At 37.4% G+C, this 26,251-nt stretch overlaps 2 protein-coding genes and 1 long non-coding RNA gene across 9 annotated transcripts in view; 2 read left to right on the top strand and 1 right to left on the bottom strand.

The window, feature by feature from the left end:
- Nucleotides 1-10,086, top strand: part of LOC133275980 (uncharacterized) — a 32,337-nt gene extending 22,251 nt beyond the window's left edge. Inside the window, exons 2-3 of the long non-coding RNA XR_009745748.1 lie at nucleotides 4,034-4,112; nucleotides 9,988-10,086. This is a non-coding gene — a long non-coding RNA (uncharacterized LOC133275980). The remainder of the gene's footprint in view (nucleotides 1-4,033; nucleotides 4,113-9,987) is intronic.
- KNTC1 (kinetochore associated 1) overlaps nucleotides 1-11,348 on the bottom strand; it is a 35,997-nt gene extending 24,649 nt beyond the window's left edge. Inside the window, exons 1-24 of the mRNA XM_061466353.1 lie at nucleotides 11,211-11,348; nucleotides 10,986-11,106; nucleotides 10,445-10,560; nucleotides 10,037-10,109; nucleotides 9,021-9,098; nucleotides 8,464-8,498; nucleotides 8,125-8,235; nucleotides 7,249-7,342; nucleotides 6,846-6,898; nucleotides 6,441-6,553; nucleotides 5,703-5,757; nucleotides 5,365-5,463; nucleotides 4,669-4,712; nucleotides 4,492-4,557; nucleotides 4,328-4,403; nucleotides 3,604-3,729; nucleotides 3,419-3,508; nucleotides 2,812-2,877; nucleotides 2,644-2,705; nucleotides 2,146-2,257; nucleotides 1,278-1,421; nucleotides 1,029-1,085; nucleotides 845-946; nucleotides 219-335 (exon numbers count right to left, since the gene is read on the bottom strand). Coding sequence (XP_061322337.1) covers nucleotides 219-335; nucleotides 845-946; nucleotides 1,029-1,085; nucleotides 1,278-1,421; nucleotides 2,146-2,257; nucleotides 2,644-2,705; nucleotides 2,812-2,877; nucleotides 3,419-3,508; nucleotides 3,604-3,729; nucleotides 4,328-4,403; nucleotides 4,492-4,557; nucleotides 4,669-4,712; nucleotides 5,365-5,463; nucleotides 5,703-5,757; nucleotides 6,441-6,553; nucleotides 6,846-6,898; nucleotides 7,249-7,342; nucleotides 8,125-8,235; nucleotides 8,464-8,498; nucleotides 9,021-9,098; nucleotides 10,037-10,109; nucleotides 10,445-10,560; nucleotides 10,986-11,106; nucleotides 11,211-11,342 — 2,142 coding nt within the window. The 5' untranslated portion in view covers nucleotides 11,343-11,348. The remainder of the gene's footprint in view (nucleotides 1-218; nucleotides 336-844; nucleotides 947-1,028; nucleotides 1,086-1,277; nucleotides 1,422-2,145; nucleotides 2,258-2,643; nucleotides 2,706-2,811; nucleotides 2,878-3,418; nucleotides 3,509-3,603; nucleotides 3,730-4,327; nucleotides 4,404-4,491; nucleotides 4,558-4,668; nucleotides 4,713-5,364; nucleotides 5,464-5,702; nucleotides 5,758-6,440; nucleotides 6,554-6,845; nucleotides 6,899-7,248; nucleotides 7,343-8,124; nucleotides 8,236-8,463; nucleotides 8,499-9,020; nucleotides 9,099-10,036; nucleotides 10,110-10,444; nucleotides 10,561-10,985; nucleotides 11,107-11,210) is intronic.
- Nucleotides 11,349-11,885: 537 nt separating this feature from the next.
- On the top strand, nucleotides 11,886-26,202 carry RSRC2 (arginine and serine rich coiled-coil 2). 7 transcript variants are annotated; one of them, XM_061466343.1, is made up of 11 exons: nucleotides 11,908-12,043; nucleotides 14,573-14,619; nucleotides 15,059-15,215; nucleotides 15,807-15,850; nucleotides 18,381-18,571; nucleotides 19,524-19,667; nucleotides 23,346-23,468; nucleotides 23,567-23,646; nucleotides 24,287-24,519; nucleotides 25,272-25,361; nucleotides 25,863-26,202. In XM_061466343.1, the coding sequence occupies exons 2-11, from the start codon at nucleotides 14,596-14,598 to the stop codon at nucleotides 26,040-26,042; spliced, it is 1,266 nt and encodes a 421-aa protein (XP_061322327.1). In that variant the 5' UTR covers nucleotides 11,908-12,043; nucleotides 14,573-14,595; the 3' UTR covers nucleotides 26,043-26,202. The 7 variants fall into 7 exon arrangements, with proteins under 7 accessions (XP_061322328.1, XP_061322329.1, XP_061322327.1 ...); XM_061466346.1 differs by having other exon boundaries at nucleotides 11,916-12,043; nucleotides 18,359-18,571; XM_061466341.1 differs by lacking the exon at nucleotides 11,908-12,043 and adding an exon at nucleotides 12,159-12,340 and having other exon boundaries at nucleotides 14,573-14,639.
- The last annotated feature ends 49 nt before the right edge of the window (nucleotides 26,203-26,251 follow it).

The raw sequence follows: 26,251 nt of genomic DNA, 5'->3' as shown, positions 1-26,251 counted from the left end.
TACTTTCTCATAGTATCTTATCACATTATATATTTATACCCACAGTTGAAACAAAATTTCTAACAACCATATCAATTAGTGGTTTATGACCACAAGTTTATCCAAGCAATCCATCAGAAGCTTTAAATACTCCAACTTTAAATTGCATGCTACAAGATTTTTCTCCTTCCCAAAACCATCCACTACTCGAGCACATTAGGAAGTGTCTGCAGAATTACCTTTTCAAAATCAGAGAGTGCCAGCCTGCAGTTGTATTTTCTGTATAGATTTATTAGTTCTTGTAAATCATTTACCAGCTTTTTTAACCTATGCACCTCTTCACAGTCAACACATCTCTGAAACGGTGTTTAGAAGTGACAGGTTAGAATTGCTACAATCTTAAAGATCATTACATTACTATTAACATAGAATATCAATGTTTCCAGTGGTTAAAATGCACAGCTGGTTAACTTTGAGTTTTTCCTTTCTCCACTTTCTTACTACTACTCTTAGAAATGCCAGTACACATAGAATACATAACATAGATAATTTGATTATTGTTGCACAGATTCAGTATTCACAAACTCACAGCTGGTTGATTTTAATACCTTTTTCTCCAGGCTGTAACACACGGTATTGCAATTAATTTACTAAAAACTTTAATGGAGAGGAGACATGTTTCTAATTTAAGTTTTTTAATCTTTAAACTGAAGAAGATTGGAAAGAAATTCTTTCCTGCCATAGAATTAAATCAATTTTCACCAAACCCAACAGTGATCTAAGTATCATCCACTCCGACTCTAGCACAGAGCATATATTCTGAAGTCTCTTAGTAGGAATTTCTTCCATTTGCTACATTTCTTACCAAAACAGTCCAGTGGCCAGAAATTGTCAGTCCCATTTCACCTTGATTTCTACTTGTAAAAAAAACCTCTGCCATTTGGAGTCCATTTTCTGGCCAATTTGCCTGTCCAAAATAATTGATATTAGCAAACTGTATCATACATAAAGAAATACAAGACATGCAAAGTGTCTGCAGAATAACTTACCTTATCAGTTAATTCAAGGTTTCGAGCGCCTTGTTCCAGCCATTTTGCTAATATTTTCTGAAAAGAACACAGTTATAAGTAGAGCTGTGCTATCTATCAAAGCAAAATTTGTCATTTGGGATTTGTTTTAAAAGAAATAACTCAAAATCTAAACTGTAGCTAAAAGAATCTCTTTAAAAAAGAGGAACAAAGTTCTGACATTCGAAAATAAGAGTCTTAGGTTAAACTAGCAAATTATCTCGGCCTTACCTGTCCCTTTGGCACTACTCTTCTTAAAAAAGGGATCACAACATTTTTAAGCCACAAACATAGTTCCTTCAATGGAACAGTGAAATGGATGGCATTAATCAAGTTCTCCAGCATTTTTTCATTGAAGCTGCTTTCAAAATCTGCCTAAAATATTAAAACCAGAACAATTTCAGATATAGGAAGTTATTTGTTTTATCTGATATTTAGTAAAGCTGTTTCGTTAACAGGAAGATGTGATAGATTTCAGAAATACAAAGAGAAAAATCTCAGTAATCGTAGACAGGAATTAAAAGAAATAAAATAGCCCTGTTCAGAATAACTAGAGCTTGGTCTGCTTAGACAAGGCAATTGAAGCAATTTTTTCGCAAGTTACTCTGGCAGGATCATGTCCTGTTACTTTAGCACTTGTTCTATAGTTCTGACCTGAAAGTCCTGCACTAAAGAATATAATAGCCCATAGCCACTGTGATGAATGTGTCATTCAGAATAGGGAGTCTATACGATTATTCTTAAAGGATTTTAAGGTAGTCAGCAAATGTCCACTTAAAACTTGAGAGCTGTGCTTGCAATAAAGTGAATGGAAGATTACAACCCCCACAAAATAAATCAAAGAACTGTCATCCTTCAGACCTAGAAATATGCATTCTGACATCAGAAATACCAGTTTATTCCTAAATCAATAAGAGGTTCAGCCTTCTAAGGAGCTAGGTGAACAGGTAATCATTATGGTAACAGATGAGATTCTGACATAAACCTTTGCTTCATTGAGGAGCAGTTTTGTAATGGCATTGGTCTGATTCTCTTAAATAAAGCTGGAAAGTTTGAGACATCCTCCATAAATACCAAAGAGATGTCTATGCCATCTCACCTGGTGCCTCAGCCAGAGGTACTGTGCACAAGATAAATTTCCTTCTTCTAGCTGAGAAAGGATATTCTTGAAAATGTCTTCACTATTCAAGAATTCTGTCCAAGCAATGCCACTAGAAGTAAGAGGAGGGAAAGAAACTCTGTTACGGTTATATGTCAATATTCAAGAAGCTGGGGAGGAGAACCTCAAACCTTTTCTAGCTAGTACTGTGTACTGCAAGAGACAACAGCAATGTTAGACTATGTGCATAAAATCACAGCCCCTCCTATATGTGTTAAACAAAAAAACCAAAACCTATACATGATACTCCATGTGCAATAGATAATACATGTTTTCAACATATAGGATGACTCAACCTCTCTGCATTCTCCCTTCTCCACAGTAGAGAGAGAAGGATTTAAATTTTAATGAACCAAACTAAAAAATAACACCCCCCTTAATTTCAATTACCTTACAATTAAATTGACTTCAAATCTTAATGCACAAAGAGAAACAAACCTGAATTTCTCTAGTCCAAAAGCTCCATAGAAAGTTGTAAGCCTTGCCTGAGCTCTCAATACCTGAATGCAAACAAGTGATTTAAGGTCAGTGTTTGGACAGGCTTTAAAACTGTGCATTGTAATTGCTTATCATACAATACTGTAGAGTCAAGAAGTTTGTCCTCACCTCAGTTATGGATACTGGAGCCCCATCCGATGACGGAGCAAAGGTTCTATCATCTTTCTTCAAGATCTGAAACAAAGACATGAAATGGTTTGGCTGACAACTCAGTACATGCAGAACATGCCAAACAGTACTACAAATTTAATAAAGACACGAGCCAAAACTTAGTACCTCTGTAAACTGGAGTCTTTATTTTACAGTGTTAGACACTGACTGGATTTCTACATGTATGCAGGATCAGACAGATATCAAACAGAATGAGAGACACATGTTAAGGCAGGAAAGACTAAAATAATGAAAACAAAAAAGGTGACATATGTTAAGGTTTTAGTCCTAAAATCAGTATTTAAAAGGTACTCAAAAAGACTACTACTCAAAACAAAAACCTGCTTTCTGATCTGAAAATAAAACTAAGTTTTTTGCCCTTAAGCAATAGCAAGAAGACTGGAGCAAGCCTTCTTGCTTATTCATGTTTGGTAACAAACAATTTATAATGCATTTACTTTGTGAATGAATGTCACTGGTTTGCAGATGTCCCCCTTCTCAAGTTGTACAGAAGCATAATAGGAACAGATGAGTATAAACAATTCAAACAAATAAAACCCCTTACTCTGACTTTAGCATAGTTCAGCATTTCTTGAGTGGTTTCATACAGTGGCCATGGAGCATTTATGCAGTAATCCACAACAAACTGGCTATCCTGTTTGCACAAGGAAACAATTGAAATTAGTTCTAAGCTTCTTTATCATTTGAATTATTTAAGTAGAGAAAGAGGGTAGAAATAAAAAAACATACCTGAATTTTTTGCAGGTTTTCTTTGGCTTCATTCACAAGATCCAGCCAGACCTCGTGACCGTAACTCCCAACAGAGGATGAAGCCAGTTTCTCTAAAATAGTGTTTGCTTTCACTTTATATACAAGCTGTGTAAAAACAAAAACAGTTTTCAGTCTCATGCAGTTGAGTGTTAAGCAGACAGTCTTCAACTGAAAACTCCACATTCGTTCACCATGTTTTTGAGATACAGTGTGTCTGTGTACATTGAATGATTTCATTACAGAAATGGATTATCAATTAGTAACAATTGTGTCTTTTTTTTTAATCTCACCAGCTAACTATTAAAACAAAACAAAAAAAGGAGAGGGAACATTCAAATTTCATTATTTCAATAAATCAATTAATGAAGCCAGACTGTGTTTTAGCAACACCATTTCTTGCTACTTACAGGGACAAATGTGCCTTCTCCTGATCCAGCAGTGCTCATTTTGATCAGAGGATTTACTTCTGCACCACTTCTCATTGCAGGGTTTGTTAGTTTTTGTAAATAAAAACATAGTTCACCATGCAGTCATCTAATTATGAACTAGTTTCAAGTATAGCGAGTTGCTTTGTAAGGTAACATTCCCCTATATTTGTAATATTTTTAATACTTTCTGTTGGACTACAGGGCAACAACCTTACCCATAAATTCAGTTATACTAATTAATGTCCAAAAGTATTTATCAAGAACAGACAACTTACCTCAACATCTAGTCCAAACTGAAGAGCAAAAGTCTCTGCTTCAGTGAATTTGTGCTTATGAAGTAAGCGACTGAGCCTAGGGGTGAAGTTTACTATGTAAATAGAAGTGCCAAACCACAGATAAATAATAAAATAGTAAACCAGTGATTGACAGAAATCAGTACCTATTTTCTGGCAAGGCTTCAGTTAGACTTCGCATCACAACAATAGAAACTGGGCCTTCAGAGGGTCTATGGATGAGAGTGAGCTATGAGTTTATCAACTACAAACCAACTGTATGTAGAAATAATCTGCCATTTTAACATAATAATGATCTAGTAAGAAACAAAACATCATCTTACATCTGATGTTTTACATGAATTCCTTCCAAGAAGTATATTGTATCCTGTAGTGTGCAATAACAGAGAACATTAGGTGGTAAGGGAAATCAGTCATAAGGAAACTTCAATTGTAATGCAGCATTTCTTAATCTAGAAACAAAGTACTGCTCTTCTCTCATAAATGTATTGGGTTTTTAAAATAGTTGTTATTTCCTGGATAGTTTCCACTATCTAAAATTTCTGAGGGCCTTAACTGAACACACTGTAACCACTCTGTTATCCCAGTTGAATTACCGTCAGGACACTGTCCACTCGAGTGAATCATCTTCTCAAAATTACACTCTCATTTTGTCCAACCATAATCAGGTTGCACTGTACCCATCTTCATATCTTTTAGAATAAATCCCAAATAAATCCAGAGCATTTCTCTACACGAGAATTTAAAACTTCATAGTTTTTAGCTGTAACAGCCACAAGAACAACTGGCAGTAGTATTAAACATTGCAATAGACACTTCAGTTTACTACATATTGTATCTTTTTCTCCAGCCTTTGGGGACATAATTTAATCTTTGTATCATTATTTAGTTTTTCTGTAGTTTAGACCACAGATCGGTTCTAATCTAAGAGAATAACACAGTACCCTCTGTAATAATTCTACATACTAGGACAATTACATTTCTTTTAAGAGCAACAACAAAAAAACATAGAAACCTACTGTGCCAATCCCACTTTGAACAAGTGAAGAAACAACAGACACTTCCAAAGAATAGAGCTGTTGCATAGTGGGCAATGCAAAAACCATGAGACTTCTCATCTATTAAAAAAAAGGTGGGAAAACAAACAAGTCAGTTTAAGTTTTCTCTCTGATGTTTGCAGAATCATTTCTTTATTCTCATAGAGTCAGATGGAAGACGCTATTTTCATAGGTTTTTATGATGTCTACATTTTGAAAGTTTAATGCAGTTTTAGATGTTGCATCTCTATATAAGCCTATTATTTCAATGAGTGACTGTATAACAGTTGAAGGAAAGAGCACAGACAAAGTGATTATACCTGTTTGTTATCTGGTATTGTCATGACTATCAGTTTAACATTGGCAAGCCCTTGCCTAGGGAACAAGAAAGAGGAAAAAAAGAAAGCAAAATTTACTGTATAAATCTTATGTTAAGGCTGCGATTCTCACTTTAGAGTTTAGAAAATTTAGTTCTCCATGGAAACTGCTAGTACATTTTGAAACCCTATAGTACACCTAAAAATAACAGTCTTTTAGCATTTAGAGGACATACATTTAACTTCTGACATTTTTAAGCTTTTCAAATGGGTCTGATTCACAGACTGGCACAGAGCAATGGAAAGAGCCAAGTCTTCTCTTCTAATCTTAACTGCCATTAATTTCTTTTGCATTTTACACACATCTCCAGATTTTGGCTTCTCCATCTGTAGAATGAAGATCTTACTATTTATCTATCCAAAAGACAGACTAGCCTTTTTATCAGACTTGTAAGCCATACTATGTACCTTATTTTAGACAAGCATTTCCTAAATGCTACAGGTTACATGCAAGATTCCTTAGCAGCAACAACAGATAAACCAAGAAAAAGCAGAAAGCAACAAGGTTTTCTTTTCTACAATAAAAAGCTGAGGATATCTACAGTGCAATTATTCTGTCCTGCTGACTAGAAAGCTTTCAAAGATTTCTAAAAAATTCACTACCACAGCAAATCAAGTGTTTGTGGCACGTTTCGTCTAACTTTTCAATTTTCATAATTGGTACTATAAAACTTTACTTACCATATAACTGGCAAAGAATCTGACTCTGTACTTAAAAGAAATTCTTCAATATGTATTAAAGGCCAATCCCGAATTAGAGTAAGAGAATAAACATCCCACATGCTCAGGATATTCTAGATAAAAGGAAAAAAAAAATCAGATATGGATTCACTATTTTCTTCACAGAATACATTTTTTTTTCTGCTTTGTCATTCCATAGCTTTGTCATTCCATTCATTAAGCTTGCTTCATAGGAGTAGAATTTAAAAAGCAAGATCAAAAGTCTCTGTAAATATAAGCATCTTGATTTTATATAAACATATTTTAAAGCTATTATTTTAAAAAGTATTTTTAGAAGCTGGTTAAAGAACACTGAAATAAAGACTAAACAGTGAAATAAAGACTAAACACAGTCATTACACGTACCTCTGTATCCAAAACAAACAGCCGGTTGTCAAGAACTTGAAATTTTGCTGCATCTACAAAACATCCAGTCACATAAATTTAGTATTTTTCTTGAAGTATTTGAAGCAAAAAAGTATTAAAATGTACAACCAAGTATTGCAAACCTACAGATGTTTAACCTCATGGAAATTCCCAAGACTGTGAAAAGTTTAGCTTAAACAGAACTGCGATTTAGGTATCTAAATTAAACTCAACCATTTTGAGGCACAGTTTGGCTGTCGCTTTACAAGAAGTGTTCTACTTGGTATATGCATATTTACTAACAACAGTGACATAACTGAAAATGTCTCAGTATTTTCTGCAATTGAATCTGAATTCTACAATTGCCTATTGAGAACCAAACACAAACCAAACTCTTCTTTACCTTTGATCAGACTTGAATCAGCAAAACTTCGAACAGACACCAAGTTATTGGCAGTGTCTACCTCCCATTTGGAGAGTACATAATCACCTCTACCCTGTTAATAAAGGCAAAGTAAAACGGGGTTATACATTATAAACTTGGCCATTGACAGCTGTTTAATTGACCTTTAACTTGCAATGCTGGAAAACCCACTCAAACTTTGTTCCTGGTGAATGCTGATGTTCAGTAGAACATATTCAGTTATTTATATTCAATTTACTCTTTTTCCTTTCTCCTTTCAAGACTGACCTTTACTACAGTAATTGTTAGCACCCCTAAACATTTTTAGGTCTTCAAAGAACATGCCATATTTCAAAATATCCCCTTTCAATTCTCACAGAGCATAAAACCCGAAATGTACACTAAACCTACTGAGAAAAATCACATTGAATTCAACAGGCTTCAGTCATGAATTTGTTTCTGTACTTAACTCATGCTTAAGAGCTTTGTTGAATTGAGACGTTAATTGTTATTTTGGCAAGCCTTCATGGAATGTGAGTTTGATTAGAAGACTCACAAATTCTAGCTTTGCATCTGAGCTGAAGGACAAAGTCCTTCAGACTATCTTGCACGGCTCGCAAACACAGTTACTAAGGCCATGCAACCAGGGTGAAAATATTTTCCCCCCATCCATCATAAAAGAGCAAGTTACAAGAAATAACTATGGACAGACTGCACAACTCGTAACCTTTAAATTTACAGTGAAGGAAATTAAAGATAAAAAGTCCTTGTGCAAAAAGTTAATTACCGACCAGCTAGAGATAAATTTTGTTGCAGGTCAAAAAACACCATCACTGATCACATAACAATTGCTACAAACACGTTCATATTACTTACCCCAACTATCAGATGGATTTTGTTCACTGAGTTGCTTATCACAAAATTCTGACAGCCAAGGCTGTGATATTCTTCTGTGGAAATGAAAGCTGTCTTTATCTGTCCTTGTAACTTGTGGGGTGGAAGATGAAGGGAAAATAAACAAAAGGGGAAGTAAAAAAGTTGTTTATACAATAAGTAGATAAAGCCTTGAACTGCTTACTTTTCCATGTATAGAAAACATTATAATCACAATTGAGTTGTAATAATAAACTGCTAAGTATTTTGTGAAACTTACAATGCAGTTTTGTTAAACTCTGAACTTAATACCTATGTTACAAGTTACCAGGTTTTTCTTACTTTCTTTGCTGTAATCATATCCATCTTGTCAAGTGCTACATCAAAAAAACAAAACAAAGAAAACATCAGTTAAATGAACTTTTTCAGGATTGAGAAAAAGCCCCTGAACTTCATCTAGGATAGTTTAATCCTAACCTGACTCTGCTGAAAAACACTTTAGCTGGGTTCTTTGACAGGGTTTATTTTATTGATTGCAGTACTGAGTTACAGAAAATTAACTACTAACTCTGCTTATACAGTATCAAAAATTTAAATGATTCCCGATATTCTTCAGCACAGCCAAGACTGATTATGTATTAAAATCCTGCTTTCATAGCATTCAGGACTCTCCATAAAGCAGTGACTCAGAAAAACATAAGCCAAAGGAATTATTGGAGGAATAAAAAAATGATTTTATTACAGTATATTGGTTTCCCCTTACAAACAAACTGACATCATATAGAAAATCCCAAGTCTGTATCTTATTCCCATTAGAAAAAAATGCATGAAAAAGCTTTTTTTTAATACAGTTCTTCCTGCTCAAATGGAAATCTCAAGTGGTTTGTAGATCATCCTACCTTCCTGTGTTTTAGCCAGTGGGAGACACATAATGCAGAAGAATCCATTGCTTGTGAGAATGAACATGTGATAAACACCTAAAAAAAAATCCAATTCAAATATTTCAAATTTAAATGTTAAAGAGCAAGTAAAGAGACTACTTGGTTATAAATAAGACAGTGAAATAACTGACAAAAGAAACCCTGACCAATATATGATTTTTAAACCAAACTGTTGTCACCTTCAACAAAGAGTAGAATAAGTTTGTACATTTTAGTTTTGTTAGAAGTTATGATGTTTGTATGCTTCCATTAGACTGCAAATTCTGTTTTCATGACAAAACTACATTTAAATACATTATATTGTGACAGAATAAGACTGGAAGCTTATAGAACAGGAACTGCTAAAATCTGAAGTCTGACAGGAGAGAGAAGGAATGCTGCCTTTTTGAGCATTTAGCAGTCTCAAAAGAGGTACTGAGTTCTGAATGTTTTTTGTTTTCTATGACATTCATAAAATAATTAACAAGCTAAGTATCTTCACAGAAAAGCATTTAGGAAAAACATATTTAATGTGTATAGTGCAAAGTAAAGCTGTATCTGACTACAAAGTCAGATACTACTACAAATTACTACTACAAAGAATCCCTTTGGAGAGGGACTCTTCACTAGGGACTGTAGTGATAGGACAAGGGGTAATGGGTTAAAACGTATACAGGGGAAGTTTAGATTGGATGTAAGGAAGAAGTTCTTTACTGTAAGGGTGGTGAGGCACTGGAATAGGTTGCCCAGGGAAGCTGTGAATGCTCCATCCCTGGCGGTGTTCAAGGCCAGGTTGGACAGAGCCTCGGGTGAGATGGTTTAGTGTGAGGTGTCACTGCTCATGGCAGGGGGGGTTGGAACTAGATGATCTTAAGGTCCTTTCCAACCCTAACTATTCTATGAGTCTATTCTATGATTCTACTTATTTTGTAGTCTCTTTCCCCAGGAGAACAAAATCACAAAAATTGAGATAAGAGGGGGGATCAAATTCTTACCTGCATTTGCATTATCTTTTTCAATAAAGAGATTTAAGTAAGTCCTTTCACTTGAAGATTTTTCAACCAAAATCTAAAATAGAATCAACAAAGAGACTCTTAAACTATTCTGTACTTTATTTGACACAAATGTATTGGAAATACTGATCATCAGTTTAAACTTTAAACTTTTTTCTTTTATGAAGAAATTTAATCTTGTTTACACATGCCATTCCTAAATACATTTTCCTTATTTGTTACTCATGGGAACAAAAGAATCGCTTCAATCTCTTTGTTTCATCAAACTAGAAAGCATGTTGGAAACACAAGAATGTTTATAGTTTTATATTTGGAAGGAAATAAAAATAGCTCAAGAAATTCAGAGAACAAAAGGTTTTTAGCAAAATTGGAATAGAAAAATTACTGTACCTTGGTTAGCAAGGTTTGTTTTGAGGGTATATGGATAAGGTGGAAATTGCCACTTCTCTCACCGACCACAAGAAATTGTTCTTCTTGACACATGCCAACAACATCCACATTAGTATCTGAAAAGTTCCACGGCAAATGTCAATTAAGATCTGTTTTTTATTAATAGGCATTTATATTTGATACACAGGAATTAGACAGTGCCTGAGATGGCTTCATAAGTATTTATTTTGATTAAACAAAGTACAGGAGAGGGCATAGGGGAGTGGGTTTGATAGCCATTATTCCCATTTCAGTGAAAAGCTAGTGAGTGTTTTCATTAAACTGTACAGAAATAGTTATTGTATACAGAAACAGCAATCACTTCTTATTACTTATGTATCTATTATAATACAATATATAATATAATTATATAATATTATAATTCCTTTTCCAAGCGAGATAGATATGGAAGATTCTTGCTATATTTTCCTATACAAACCCAACATACATATTCTGAAAGTCAGTTTTAGCTTCCAGCGGAATTCCAAATGAATGAACTTACCAAACTGAACATGCATCAGGAGAGACTGCCCTGTACTGTCAAGAAGCGCCACTGATGCGTCAACAACAATAATAGTGCCATCCCTTGAGTTGAATGCACACAACTGCGGATTAACGGAGACCTAAGAAGAAAAAGGTCATTAAATACGGTAACTGAAACACCTTAGAAAATGTGACAAAGAAGCCCTGGTAATTGTTAAGAAAAACATAGCTTCGTGAATTCTACCTTTTCTGAAGATGTGATTTGAAGCAGCGTATTCACTTGATACAACGCAGTTCCACATTCATGTCCTAAACCTACAGGGAGCCGCTCACTCCCCGTGTCATCATTTGTAAGAAGTTCAATATCATTCCACATTTTTACCTACGATAAACATACGAGGAATACGCTGTAAAGCGAAAACTTTAAAAAAGTTACATGACCACACACAAGTTATTTATTATCCTATCATGAATAGCGCCTAGGAGGCAGGGCGGTTCACTGCGCCTCCTAAAAGCAACCTGCGTGTTTAGAACCGGCAGTGTCGCAGCAGCAATGTGGCTCCCAGGTCGCGTCCCCAGCGGGCCCGACCGAACGCAGCTTGGCAGGACAGGCTCCGCGCCCGAGGCTGAAGCGATCCCATGCCGGAGAGCGCTCAGCAGCACGCCGCGGACGCCCCTACCACAGTCACCCGCCATTCGCCATCCGCCGTCCCCTTCGTCTCCTCACCGCGGCCCCACGGCCGGTGACAGACCACAGCCGGCCCCCTCAGCGGCTTCAGGCTTTCAAATTGGCGGGAACTCTAGCTGGCGCTACGGTTCGCAGCTTGGGCCAATCATCCTCCAAACGCGGACGGCGGCGCTGCTTAGACACCGCCTAATCCTTCCCTTCTCCCAGAGGGCACTGCGGCCCCCTCGCTCCCCGCCCCACACCTACATCCGGGCGCCTGGAGGGTTAGAGGGAGGGTGGGGCTTGTTGCCTCGGTTCGCGAGCGCAGCGGCCGCGGTGGCTGAGGGACGGTGAGCCCGTTGTGAAGGCTTGTTGAGGGGGAGCGACGTGCCGGGCGCTCGGTCATGGCGGTAAGTGGCGTTCGCTGCTGAGGTTTTAGGAGGAAGGCGAGTTGGGAAGCGGGCTGCTACGGGGCGGGAGGAAAAGAGCGTGTGAGACGGGGAGGGCTGGGTCGGGAAGCCGTGTGCGCGGAGAGACAAAATGGCGCCCGCCGCTCCTTCGGTTGTCGGCGCCATGATGAGCCGCGGGGAGGGGGTGGCCGCTTTTCACCCATTACTTCTTTCCCTGTTTCCAGAAGTTTCTGTTTCATTTCGCTGGGCTCAGGGAGAAGCGAAGAGGCTTTATGATGGAGGCCCTGTCGTTTTCTCGTTGGGGAGAGAAATAATGTAGCCATAAGAGTAGGCGTTTCTCGGGCTGTGGGGCGCAGGTTGCCTGGGAGGGGAGAAGAGAGGGATCATTCTGGAGGTTGGCCTCTGCTCGCTTTTCATTCGTGTAGGTTTCCCCGTCCTATATTTTTTTCTTTGTGTTTGGCTATAGATGTGCTATTTTCAGCGTCAGCTTGCACTCAGTAATAATTATTTGCCCTCATTTTCCAGTTTTTATAGTTTGTTTATATAGGAAGTTCCTGTGCTGTAGTTACCACTGTCCTTTATGTTTATACACGGCCTAAGAGTGTGGCTTTACTGTCTTCTAAAATTTCTGTACCCTGGTAATGTATAAAGGAGGTTGTGTGGCCTGGTAGCGTACAAAGGCATTTGTCCTGTGATTGAGTCAAAGAACCGCTAAGAACAGTTATCAACCCGATTTAATTTCTTTTCAGAAGTTACAAAATAGTTTTGAGTGCAAAAAAAAAAGCCAACAAACCCCAAACTAAAAAGCAAGTAAACTGGTCTCAAAAGTAATAAGACTCTTCAAAGTTGACTTTAAGTATTTTGTAGTCTTTAATCTGGCACTTAAAGTTGTTCTTCTATTTTAAGGTTCTTGTCTAAACTTTGACGAGTCGTGAAAGAGAGCAAGAGGACCACAAATTTCTGGAGAAAATGATTTTTTTTTTAATGATGCATTCTTTTATATATATAACACTTAACTTGTTAAGAATAAGATAATTTTTATTGTAAAAGGACTTGCAGAATTATGTACTTGTAGTTTTACGCCTAGATCATAGGCGCTGTCTTTGAGGTTCCTCAGAAGTAGGTGAGGGGCTTGTTCGGGGAAACCTGAACCTGTGGCCAATCCAAGAGCTGAGAATAGGTTCATTGAAGTCTGTCAGCTTTTTCCTGCTGTTTTTGTAGAGCTGAGAGATTTCTCCAAGGTGCATTGCACCTTAGGGCATTAGTGAGCAGCAGTGTGTATAAATAATGAGACTTATAGCCTTGGAAAGAGGCAGTGGGCTCAGTTTCATTTGGATACTATGTTTAAAAACCCAGTTAAGTTGGACTGCTTAGCTGGTATTCATTTTTCTTCTCCACCTCAAGTAAATTTGAAATGTAAATTTACAGGAATTTAAAATTCCTTTCAAACTTCTTGCTGACTTGGGAATCTCAGGTGAAGGGGGCAGGCTTAGATAAGCAGATGATAGATAGATGTGGAAGGACAAGGGTTGTGATGGCTAAGATCACAATTAGGAGAGTCAGTTCCTGCTCTGATGGCCTCAAGTTTCCAGGATGATGGGTGGGGTATCAGTAGTATTCAGAAGTGTCATGGAGAGTGTAGCTAAAGCTCTGCTGCAGTCACAGTTTTAAGTGATCGGCGCTGTTGTCTGTATGCTGGTGTGTTTTAAACTAGATACCAGTATACCATATGACAGGAGAAGTGATCAGCTGCTTTATCTCCTTGAAAGAGGGATTTTTCTATAGGTGCATCTTGTACAGGTGTGAATTAATAAGGAATTGGGCAGATAAAACAGTAGTAGCTGCAATATAAATTCTAAAGGTTCACCTGTAGCATGTTGTGAACCAAGTCTACCATTAATACACAATATATTAGTGACAATCTGTAACAATAATCTGTTGTGGTTTGAGAAAAACTAGTTGCTTTGTTTTCAAAGTAATGAATATAAATCAGCATTTGAGAGGTTTTCACATGTTAAGATTGCAGACAGTTCTACCAGTTGCAGCTGGTAGAAAACTGCAAGTTTGAGTCCTCTTCTATGCTAAATTATCTTCATGAATAGCACATCTGGGCCAAATTACGTCCTTAGTGAAATCTTCTGCTGCCACAGGATGTCACGAGGTTTGATTGACTGCCATTGATATGATTGGAACAACAGAGACCAATGAATCTGTAAAGGCGTTGATGGAATCACAGTCACCTTCTTAGTGTGTACTTTTCCCATCCTTTCCTTTTATTGCATGGTACACCAGTTGTACACATTTACTCCTCCCAGCGTTGAATCACAAAGCAGTCCTGACTGCTGTACACAGATTTAATCCTCCTAGGTCAAGGTTTAAGGAAAATGTGACAGATAAATTGTTGGGGCAGGTAGATATGTTTTCATATGAGAGTACATATAGATCATATTTCTACATAGAGATACTGTTTGAGGTTTTTCCTTATTCAAAAGTTAGCTGTCTGACACTATACCTAATTTCATTTCATAGGTCATTCCATACTTCAAAATACTATGGGGATTTTGTGCTGTGCCTCGGTAATGCCCGAACTTGTAAGGTGACTTAGATCTGTTGGGACAGTGTTGACCTTAAGTAATCTTAGTCATGTAAATGTTTAAAAGGTAAATGACTTATAAACACCGCCATTTAGAGAAAACTGGCTCAGAGTTTAGTCTTGCTGATATTCTCAAAAACACATGACAAAAGGGCAGTGTGATGCAGTGGGAGAGCAAAATGTTTCTATGAATTAGATTTCTTTAATAAGGTCTTGAAAAAATCAATCTTTATGCAGTTACACAGTTCACTACAACTCTATCAAGCTATTGCCTAGCTACTAATGGGGTGGTTGCTCATGAGATTGTCTTTACAGTAAATAACTTTGAGTGTGTCTTCAGGGGAAGTACTGAGTAAATAGGGTTTTTTGTTTTTCAGTCCTAAGCATTTTTTTTTTTTTTTAATTTCTGTCCCCATGTGTAGGGTAGTGATACAGAACGAGATGGAGTAGCTCCGGAAAAGTCTTCTCCAGAAGGAGAGAAGAAAAAGGAACAATCAGATGCCTCTAGTTCTCCCAAAACGTCAAAGCCTCATTATTCAAGATCACGCTCGCGGTCAAGGGAAAGACGACGGAAGTCAGGTATGGTCTTAGTATGTGCAAAGTTGCTTAGTGATGTTCTGGTGTGTGCTTGTAGAACTGAAATTTCTTTAAAGCTGTTTTGGAAAAAATAGTCTTAGCTCTAGTAATTTGCTAGAATTGGGAAAAAATGAAGCTGCTAATTTTGGTTTGTATCTTAAATGTGTGATATTGAGACTTTACAATTTTAATGATAGAAGTGCTAAGGAACTTGTTCAGGGGATTGGGAGTGAGGGACAGGTGGAGGCCAGGCAACACCAAGCAGAAAACCATGCTACTTTGTATTCATTTTAATTCCATGTGCTTAGGCTGGGATACTTCTGCATGGGTGTAACAAAAATAGGGCTATCTGGCTGAAGAATGCAGCTAGAGTATGACATGGTCTCATTTTTCACTGTCAGAGTTTAAATACATGCAGAGAACTGGGAATAAAAGCTACAGTTTGCTTTCCACAGTACATACTTAAATAGTGCTGTTTGTTTTCTAGATCTATTCGTGAATTAGGGGTGCAATAACTGTAAGGAGCTAGAAAGTTTGTAGCCAGCTGACCTCCTCTCTAACTTGGTAAACAACAGTAAATGTTTTCTTCTGCAGATACCGAAGGAAAAAAACACAGAAGCCGGAGCAGAAGCAAAGAGGTAATTAACACTTTGTAGCGTTTAGGTAATTGTACAATACATCTTAAAAAGTATCTTGTAGTAATGCACATATGTGTAAACCTATATATATGACTTAATGGTAAGTACAAGAAATTAGAAACTTTTAAGCTTAAAAATGGATATGGAGATCCTTTCATAGTGAAGCATGATTGCAGCCTTCATGTTGACAAGGTAATAGTTTTATAGAAAAATGCTTTCAGAAACTAGTAACTTTTTTCTTTTCTTTTCTTTTTCTGTACTTTTTTTGTGGAAACAGCAGAAAAAATTCATGTGGAGAAGTAGCATGGTGTTCTTGCTGACTTTCACAGAGCTTCCATTAATTGAAGGCCTTGGGTGGCTTTATTCCTGGCCAATGTTCAGGACTTTCACTGATACATACCCATCTCCTTAAATCTATGATAAATAATTCCTCACCTGACTGAGCTCTGTTTATTGCATCCTTTAATTGTGAAAGATTGTCACAGCTTGACAAACAGGCTGAGTCAGCTGGAAGTATGGCAATTGCAGCAAAAATTTCAGAGGACTGTCTCTTTCTTTTTTAAAAAATATATATGCCTATATATATGTAGGGGAATGAGAAGAGACGGCATCAGTGATACCTGGAAAGTAACTGGTTTACACACCAGAGAAGAGATGAAATGAGCAAATCAAAAGCATCAAAATAGTCACAAAGAAGCTTATGCCATGTGGGGCAATAGCAGGCTGGGTCAAATGAGGGACTTTTTAACTTTGAACCCGGTTCAGGAACTTCTTCTCCCATTCCAATGGAAGCTCTGTTTAAAAAAGGAGTGAGAAAAAGTAAGCAAAATAATCTAGGAGAGTTTTTGTGAAATTGAATATATTGTTTAGCTCACATGATAACATTTCTATAATAAATCATACTCAGCGTGCTAATGCGCGAAGAGACTGAACTGAAGACGCTGCAGACTCAGATAGCAAAATTATAAGCCTACTTCATGATAAGGTAACTATTAGTCATTCAAACTCATTTCCCTTAAAAATATCTTAAATCCGTTATGGGATATAATGGTGGTGTATTACTAATTGTGTGCCTGAAAGATGGGATTAAAAATAAAAAAGCTTAAAAAAAAGACATCACTTATAATTGTGTCCAGTGCTTTGCCATGCTGATGGATCTAATCCCACACTATTTACTTAGAAGTTTCTAAGTTTCACAGCGTGAACAGATGAGGAATGATGTCCTAGATGTAATGTTTTCATTCACTTGCAGTATTAAGCTCTTTCTCTGTAGGCTAAATACTGAATATCAGAACAAATAATGTAAATACATACTTAAAACTAATGTAGAGGTAACATCTCCAACTAGATGTATTTTTATGTAACAGCTGATTGTTCAAAGAGTTAAGTGTGAAATAGTGTAAAAGCAGGTTAAATAACATTGTAACTTGAAGAGCTATAATCAAATACATACCTAAAAATTAATAAGGAGTTACAAAGGGTTATATGAGCTAATTACAGCACCTTCTCCAGACTGAAAGAGGATGTTATGATTATAGAAAAGGATTTATGAGTAGTTAACAGATTTAGATAAGCAAAAAAACCTCTGAAGAATTTGGATTTGGTCTGAAATGAGTGTATCATGCTTAAATTATGACTTAAATCTCATGTTTAAACAATATTTTAAGTGGGCTATGCTGTGTTAGGAAGATTTCAAAATAAACTGGATATATTAAGAAAAGGTGTTGATGTCATGTCTTAGTCTCTAAGGAAAACACTGGCAAAAATCAGGCCTGACCTTGCTAAATACTTTAGGCATTGCAGCTATAAAAAGGAACCTTTTTTTTTAAGAGGCACTGCAGGAAAAAATTGCGGTATAGTGGAGCAGCATATCTTTAATTTAAAACCATTGAGGAGGTCCCAGTGATGCATGTTAGTTTTAAATAATAAGTTTGGGATGTCAACCGTGTAAATTTACTGCTTTGTTTTGTAAAAACTGTTGGAAGTTACTGACTGAAAAGAGTTTTGCACTAAAAAGTAATTATCTACTGATGGGTAGAAAAGTCCTGCTTCTAAAAGCAAAATACATGTGTGCAACTATGCATGGATTTTGGTAACTTTCTACATAGTAGACTTAGGCAAATACTTAAATATTCACTATTAAGTATACTTTAATATACTAAATAAAAATCCACTGTGAGTGTATAAATGCGTATTCAGAAATGGTCAGGTATTTAAAGATAGGTACTTATTACATGTTTGGAATGGAGACAGTAACTGCCAATTGCTTTTGTTACAGTGTTGTGAAGTCTTATATGCAAACAAATCCTTTAGGCAGTGGGGAGGAGGGAAAAGGGGGAAAAATTCTAGAGTGCATTTGCAGCTTTGGGTAATTGGTGGCATTAGGTAAAATAGCCATCGCTCATGATTGAGTCACACTCCTAAGGTTACTAATGTTGCATCACAACTTATCATTTTTATCTTCTGATACCCATACTAACTCTCTTTGTTGCACTATTTTCCTGAAAGAACCAACTTCTTCTTAAAACAGGCAAGAAGACATGAATCCAAAGAGAAGTCCTCCAAGAAGCACAAATCTGAAGACCACAATGACAAAGAACATTCTTCTGACAAGGGAAGAGATAGCCTAAATTCATCTGAAAATGGTGAGGATAGACATAAACGCAAAGAGAGGAAATCATCCAGAGGGAGAAGTTATTCAAGATCAAGATCTCGTGAAAGGTAAGTTGTTTTGCATGATTATTCTCTTTCAAGTACAATTGCAAAAGCAGGGTTTAGAATTTGTGTAGGCTTATGAAGGACAGCTGAATTAGTTGCTGACCTAATGTTAAAGCATCCATTTCTGTTGCATGTGTCAGTTTTCACCGAGTGGTGCATTTGCTGCTACTTGGGATTTTTAATTTTTTATTTGTTTCTGAGTAAAGGTACACAATAGCTCTAAGGCTTCGTATAAGTGATGTGTGTCATAATTAGTATATGCAGTATAGAAAAAGGTAGAAACAGTGCATTAAACATTCCCTGTTTCAGTGGCAGGAAAAAAAATACATCTTAGCACTGTCATGGATTTTTACCTCCATAAATCAAGAGCTTACCCAGAGACAATGCTGTCTGAGGCCTCTTAGCACACTGATGGTAGGAGAATTACGTGGAACAAACAAGTTGCTGCCAGCAGAACTTTTCAGGCAGCTCTGTTATAGCTGAGGAATCTGTAGCAAACATGATAGCAAGGAACAGGCTTCAGCTAATGATACACTGAGGGACTGTGTGTGACTCATTAGCTGAAATTTGGTCATCTCTTCCCTAAGGTATTGGAATAGCATGGGGAGGAGGAGTTTTGTTGCCTTGAATTTCAGACTCCTGCATCAGATTAGTATGGTTGGTTTTGTTTTGATATGTACACTGTAATGAACAAATGAACAGGTTATAGTGATGAGTATAATTGTTTATGTAAACTCTGTAACTCTTGGTGGTAGTGTTTGGTTCATTTCCCATTTCATCCCCTAGCCTTACAGCTTAAACTGCTTCAGGCATGAACTCTTCCATGTGTAGTTTGCAGTCTCCCCAGCTTGCCTGATGCATTTTGCCCTGTGATGACAAACCTGTGTGTAACTCCTTAAGTAGAAGCTGAATTAAACCATGAGAATATCTGTCAGAATTGGGATGTGTGTTTCAGACGTCATCGTAGCAGAAGTCGCGATAGGAAAAAATCCCGATCTCGCAGCAGAGAGAGAAAACGACGTATAAGATCTCGTTCTAGATCAAGATCTAGACACAGACATAGGAGTAGAAGCAAAAGCAGATCTAGGAGCAGAAGCAGGTAAGTGTTAACATCTGTATACACTTAGTGGTGGTGTTTGGCTGATCGTTCTGTGGTGGGCTGATACATAGAAGAATGATGTGTTTGCCACTTAATGTATGTTCAGTGTAGCTAAATGTGTTTGGCTCTCTCAGCTGTGTTGATACAGCAGGTTAAGGACTGGATAGTTTACACACACTGATAGAAACACTTGTCCTAGACAGCTGAAGTATCTCAGATTCTTGGCTTTTCATAGCATGATTTCTTGCTGGCAATTAGAATTGCTTTAATAGTTATTTTGTGGGTATCTTACGAAACCACCATGTTGGAGCTTATGACTGATAAAGTCAAAGGAAAGTAAGTATGTATGTTGAGTAATAATGATTACCACAGTTCAGGTTCTTTTGGCTTGTACCACAACTGAATTTACCTTTTTAAATAGGATATTTAAGTAATACTTAAGCGGAAAAGCTGAAAAATAAGCTACAGCTAACCCTTGATGCAAGAGTAGTGTGGTTGGCAAAGCACTGCTTTAAAAATACCACTGTATTTACCTCTTTTGTGTCTGTATATCAGAAAAGTGAAGTTTGACTGGGAATTGCTGAGTGTCAGAGGAGATACCCTGTCAGAAGCTAATCCTGATGAGCTCCGTGAAGTTCATTTAAAACTGTTTTGTCTGTGAAGTGGCACAGTTAGTGTAGCATTAAGGTGAATTTTGAGTTCGATGGACTATTTCTGTTCCAAATGTGCTGTTCTGTGTTAGTGATTACTAACTCCGTTTTGCTATGCACATCATGAGAATATTAATTATGTTAATTTTTCTCCCTATCTTGGCTGCTTCCATTTCTTCCTTAAATTCTAGAAGCACAGATAAAAACCCTTTAGCTAGACACATTCTGGCTTACTCTGGGTCTGTTTTGCAGAGTTGAAATCCATGCCTCCCTGGAAATATGCTGGAAGTTAATGTTTTCCAATAGTGATGAATTGTTCAGTATTCTAGTGTAGAGTTCTGAGTCTTGTTTGTATGTTTCACCTTTGTGTTCTTAATGCCCTACAGCATATTCTGAATGAGTAAATTGAAATATGACTTAATGACTATTACAGTTCCATTTGTTCCCTCCTACTTGTTTAAACAAGTAGTTTGAATACAAATCAGTGTCCCTTCAGAGTTTCCAAGGAAGTGTTGATGGTGTTCAGTTAATTTAGTGATTTCATTAGAGGATTTTAAATTGCGTATTTAAAGGGAGTAGAAGTTGGTTATGACTACTCAACATTACTGTGGATCCTTGGATACTTGGGAATCTGTCACACTTGTGTAATGTTACATCACTCGTGAAACTGTTCAGAAGACTTTTATCTGTCTGAAGAAGTAGTTGAATTATGTGGTTCGTGTCCTATTTTACTTTGGCATACACTTTGTACCAAACTTTCAGCTGGGGTGAGTAGAGCTGGGTCTTCAGTTGCTATGCATGTCACATGCCATTTGATTTGAAAACCATTTAATGTTGTTTAAGCCACCTTCAGCTAAGCCACCTTCAGCATGATGTGTTAGGCTTCAGTTGCTCATTATTTCCACTTGCTATAGGTGATGTGCAGTCTTGTTTTTAAAAGTTCTTTGAACATTTTATGTTTAATGGCTTCATGAAAACTCTGCATCCCAGAATAGTTTTTTGCTTCTACAGTGGAATTCAAATTACGTGAAACAGAATGGTAAATGTGGGAAGAAAAAGTAAGGGACGGTCAAGAACTTAGGAATTTCTTCAACTGGAGAAGAACCTTCTTAGATAGTGACAGGCATACTGCAAGAATCCATTTCTTAAGTGAGGCGTAAGTCTCTGCTAACAGTAGTTAGAACACTTCATCAAGTTCTGGGCTCAGGTGAGGCCTTTGGAAAGAGAATTATGAGGCAAGTCTCAAGGCAAACTCTTCACAAGCTAGATAAACATGATGTGGAAACCTACCCTGTTAAAACTCAACCATGAAGTGAATGCCCTCATTATTTGTTGTGTTACAGTTAGAAGTTCTTGTAAATAGTGGAGCTTGACCTTCTCTTGATGGTTCTCTGCATAATCTCAAGCTCACATTTTCAAGTGACCTGTCCTTGCTAGCATTTAAACTAGTCTTTTTGTTCTGTGGGCGTGTAGACCCTCCTGGCAGTTCTTTTTGTGGCATGGCTCTGATTAAATGCTAGGTGGAAAACATGACACCATCTGCTTGTTTCAAATGGAAATACTTAAATACAAAAGCTCAAACATTTATTTCCTTGATGTTTACCAGTGCAGTAAAGCATCAGACCAAAGACAAGACCAAACTACAGTAGTCAGCACGGGAAAAATGAAGGTATCTTTGAAACATGCATTACATCTTATCTCAGGAATGCAGATCTGTCACTTCCCAGTGCCTGAATCTGCATCTTGTCATCTTCTATGAAAAGATAAGTCTCACCTCCTTTGTATTCTACCAGATTTGTCATGTAAACAAGGATCTCTTTTTGTAACTTCAGTCTACATTTCATGATGTTTATAGATGCTCCCCAAGTTGCAAACAGAAGAAGCAGAATATCGGAATGCCATTTCAGGTGGCTGTTGTCACTATAGCTATTATTTCAAGTTAGCTTTGATCTCAGATGGTTGATAATAACATTTTAAGTATAAAATTGCAGAAACATCTTTGTGCTTGTTCTTAACTTGCACTTAATGGCAAATCTGGGGAAAATGTGCAAGATTCCTCCTGTAATTTAAACGTCGTTGAACGCTTCCAGTATCAATGACTTCTTTGTTTAAAACATTGGTGACAGAGGCTTAACCAGGGATAAACCCTCACCTCTTGTAATGTAGATGCTAATGATCCTGGCAAAGAGAAATATTGCTAATAGTAGTTTATATGCATGTTTTGAGTGCTTGTTGTGTAGATGGGATTAGATATGTATGCCATAAGAATGACTTCTACTTGGGAGGACTTGGGGAGAAGGTTACTAAAGGAGAATTGAACTGAATATCTTGATGTTTTGCTTAAAAATATATTTTAACTGGGTTCTTCTCAAATTTTCAGGCTCCAGATCATTCATGCTTCATAGTTCCCCAACAGCACTGTTCCTCTTGAGCAAACCTGACACAAATTGCATGTGTTAAACAAGCTCTCACATTTAGCTTGATACTCTCCCTCAAACAGTTGTCCAGAGTGTGTTCGGAGACAAGATAGAGAAGGAAGAGAAATAGTAATTTCCCTGAGTACAATTCCAGTTTTTAAATTGGGCCTTTTCAAATTGCTGATGTTTATGGTAATTCCAGTGCTGTGAGGTCTTTATGGTTTTAAAGCATTCCTGTAACTTGACCGTTTTACAGTTTTCTTGCAGTTGCCTTTTACCAGAGTTGCATGATGCTTTTTTTCTTGTTGGACTTTAGAATGAAAATCTCTAGAGAGGATCTATGTGTTGTCAGCACTAGGTGTAAGAGGGTAAACAAATACCCAGAGTTACATGTTCTGTTACATCGTACAGTCGGAAATCTTCCATTTTAGCTCTGTCTTGTTACAAGGCAGATGTGACTGCTACACAGTTCTAGTATGATCTCTGTGAAGCAGTTACTGAAAGGTCTCCAAATTAAGCAGTTTTTCAGAGTTGTGATCAGATACTTTATGAAATGTTAAGCTATAGATGTACCTTCATTGTTTTAGTAACTCTGCTAAATTTGGTTACAGAGACCGAAAGAAGAGAAGTGAAAAGCCCCGAAGGTTCAGCAGAAGTCACAGCCGGAGTTCGAGTCCACCACCCTTTCGGGGACGAAATACAGCTATGGATGCACAGGAAGCATTAGCCAGAAGGTTGGGAATTGTTAATGATTTTAATGATACGTGATATAAATAAACATCTGCTGTTGATATAGCATGTCTTAAGTATTTTTATTCTCGTGTACTTCCAGACTGGAAAGAGCAAAGAAACTGCAAGAACAGAGAGAGAAAGAACTAGTTGAAAAACAGAAGCAACAGGAAATGGCTGCAGGTAGTCCATGTGTATTATATGAATTTTTAAACAATAGTGTGAGTGAGAAATAGTGTAGGCTTATGTGCTGAGTGTGACAGTGCTGTTCACAGATGTGCAGGTTGTCTATGTAGTTGTTAACTTGGTCCATATGTAAGAAACGCCACTGGAACTAGGAAATGTGGTTGAAAAAAATCTAAACCAAACCCACAAAACCAAAATAAAGAAAAAGCCCCAAACATAAACCCCCAAAAGAAATGACCAGGATTTCTTATCACTTACCAACTATACAATGAAAATGTTGTATGTTAAGCTGGTACATGATTTTGTCATGGTTATTGGACCATTCCTTTAAGCATCATTAAGCAAGAGTTTGAAAGCTGTTACCAGCTCAGGGGCATTTAGAAGCATGAGCTACATGAGATTCAGTTTTAGTTCTAGCTTACTAAGCTATGGGAGACTTGTTTCTTAATCGACAAATAATTTTACCATGCATTTGTTGTTTGGACATGTTCAACTTCTGATGAAGGGAAGTGTTCTGGGGTTTTGTTTGTCTGGGTTTTGGGGATGGGGGTTGACTTTTTGTTTGTTGGTTTGGGGGTTGCTTTTTTTCCCCAAATCTGAGCTTCCTGTCTGATAACAAGTTCTCTTTCTGCTACAGCAGCTGCAGCCACGGGAGGTTCTGTTATTAATGTTGCTGCTCTTCTGGCATCGGGAACACAAGTAACTCCTCAAATAGCAATGGCAGCTCAGATGGCAGCCCTGCAAGCGAAAGCACTAGCAGAGACTGGAATAGCTGTCCCTAGCTATTACAACCCAGCCGCCGTGAACCCAATGAAATTTGCTGAGCAAGAGAAAAAGCGGAAGATGCTTTGGCAAGGCAAAAAGGAAGGGGTAATGTTGTCTTTTCTTACTTTCATAAAAGCTGTTTGGAAACACTGTTCACTCAGTTTAAGGATGTTTATCGATGCTGTTTCCAGCAAAATTACTTTAACACCTGATAGGAAGTTTTCTTCTTAACATCAGCCCAAGATAAAACTTCAGGGGTGAAAGGACTTACAATAACTAGACCTTCAAGTAGCAAATGGTTGTGACACAAGCCTCAGGAAAAACCCTGATGGCGTAAAATTGCAGAGGTATAATTGGATTGTAAAATTACTTTTGCCGGTTCGCCTTGCAACTAAATATCAAATGTAGATGGTCTCCTTTTACTGAGAAGTGATGGCTGAGGTAGAGAGACTTAACTGACCACTCCTCTCTGTGACTAAAGAGTTTTCATGTGAGTGTTCTGCTGTTTTAGGCTTCAAAAACCAGTCTGCAGATCTTGCTAGTAACTGCCGGAGCAGAGTAAGGCATTACAAAAGCTAGTGGAAGTTATAAATACAAGTAGGTTTTAAGACTTTTGCTGTGTCAAACAAATGCTCTTGCAATTAGTGAAGTGTTTTGAAACCCCTGGTTAACTGAAGTTCCCTCACAAAAAGTTTCTTGTGAGGAGGGCGGAGGAATGTGGGATCTGACTTGGAAACCTGTTACCTCCAGCTGTGCAGTGGGCCCAGTTTTAACACTGCTTTTTTGCTCCTGTGCTGTGATGTTAACAGAAGCTTGTGTTTAAAGGTGATAAATCTTTTTCTTTTTTACTTGTACAGGACAAATCACAGTCTGCAGAAATATGGGAAAAATTAAACTTTGGAAACAAGGACCAAAATGTCAAATTCAGAAAACTGATGGGCATTAAGGTAAAGAAGTAAAGGATTCTGAATATGTATGTAATTGTAGCATAGTGATTTATTTATTCTAAAGTACATATTAACCCAGAAAGATGTTAGTTAAACTAATACTACCTGAGGTAGTTAAAATAAGTATTATAAAGTTCACAAGCAGCATCTAAATCTGAATTCAGTTCTAATTTCTGGAATTTCATTGTGCTTCTGCCTAGCAAGGCAACTGTTACAATCAGTGGTTGCTGTAACCAGTATTTAGAATCCTCAGACAGTATTGCTTTGTATTGATCACTTAACTGGAGACATTTATTTGAATGGGTTGGGAAGAGGAAGCAGATGAAGGCCTCTTTGTGTCTTGACAGGGAGGGGAAGGTGATGCTAGAATGTTCCAGCAATAAAGCCAAATGCTTGTATGATTACTTTGGAAATCAACAAAGCAAAACTGTTATGTTTAGGGTATCTGCAAACACTGCTCTGACCACAGCTAACGTTTGTTTCCTTCTGTCTGGTTTCTAGAGTGAGGATGAAGCCGGCTGTAGCTCTGTTGATGAAGAGAGTTTCAAAACCCTGAAACAACAGGAGGAGGTCTTCCGAAATCTAGATGCACAGTACGAAATGGCAAGGTCACAGACTCATACACAGAGAGGAATGGGATTGGGATTCACATCTTCCATGCGAGGAATGGATACAGTTTGAAAAACGAGAGGGAAAAGAGGCAGATTTAAAGTTTGGGACTGTGGAAGGTTCTTGTTCAGCTGTTGGGTCCTTGTTCACCAAAAAGCTAGCATTCTAGCTTGCATGGGTGTTGCATTGACTTTAATTTATTAAAAAAAATACAATTTTTTTGTAAATATCAGATCAGTGATACTGGTGTTAGTGTTGTAATCAGGTTATACCCACTTCCA

The sequence above is a fragment of the Pezoporus flaviventris genome, unplaced genomic scaffold (genome assembly GCF_033815535.1).
Source record: "Pezoporus flaviventris isolate CSIRO_AGI_PZ_B2104156 unplaced genomic scaffold, CSIRO_AGI_Pfla_v1 ptg000041l, whole genome shotgun sequence".
NCBI classification, from domain to species: domain Eukaryota; kingdom Metazoa; phylum Chordata; class Aves; order Psittaciformes; family Psittacidae; genus Pezoporus; species Pezoporus flaviventris.
Note: the sequence above shows the minus strand (reverse complement) of the source record. Positions and strands in the feature narration are given on the sequence as shown.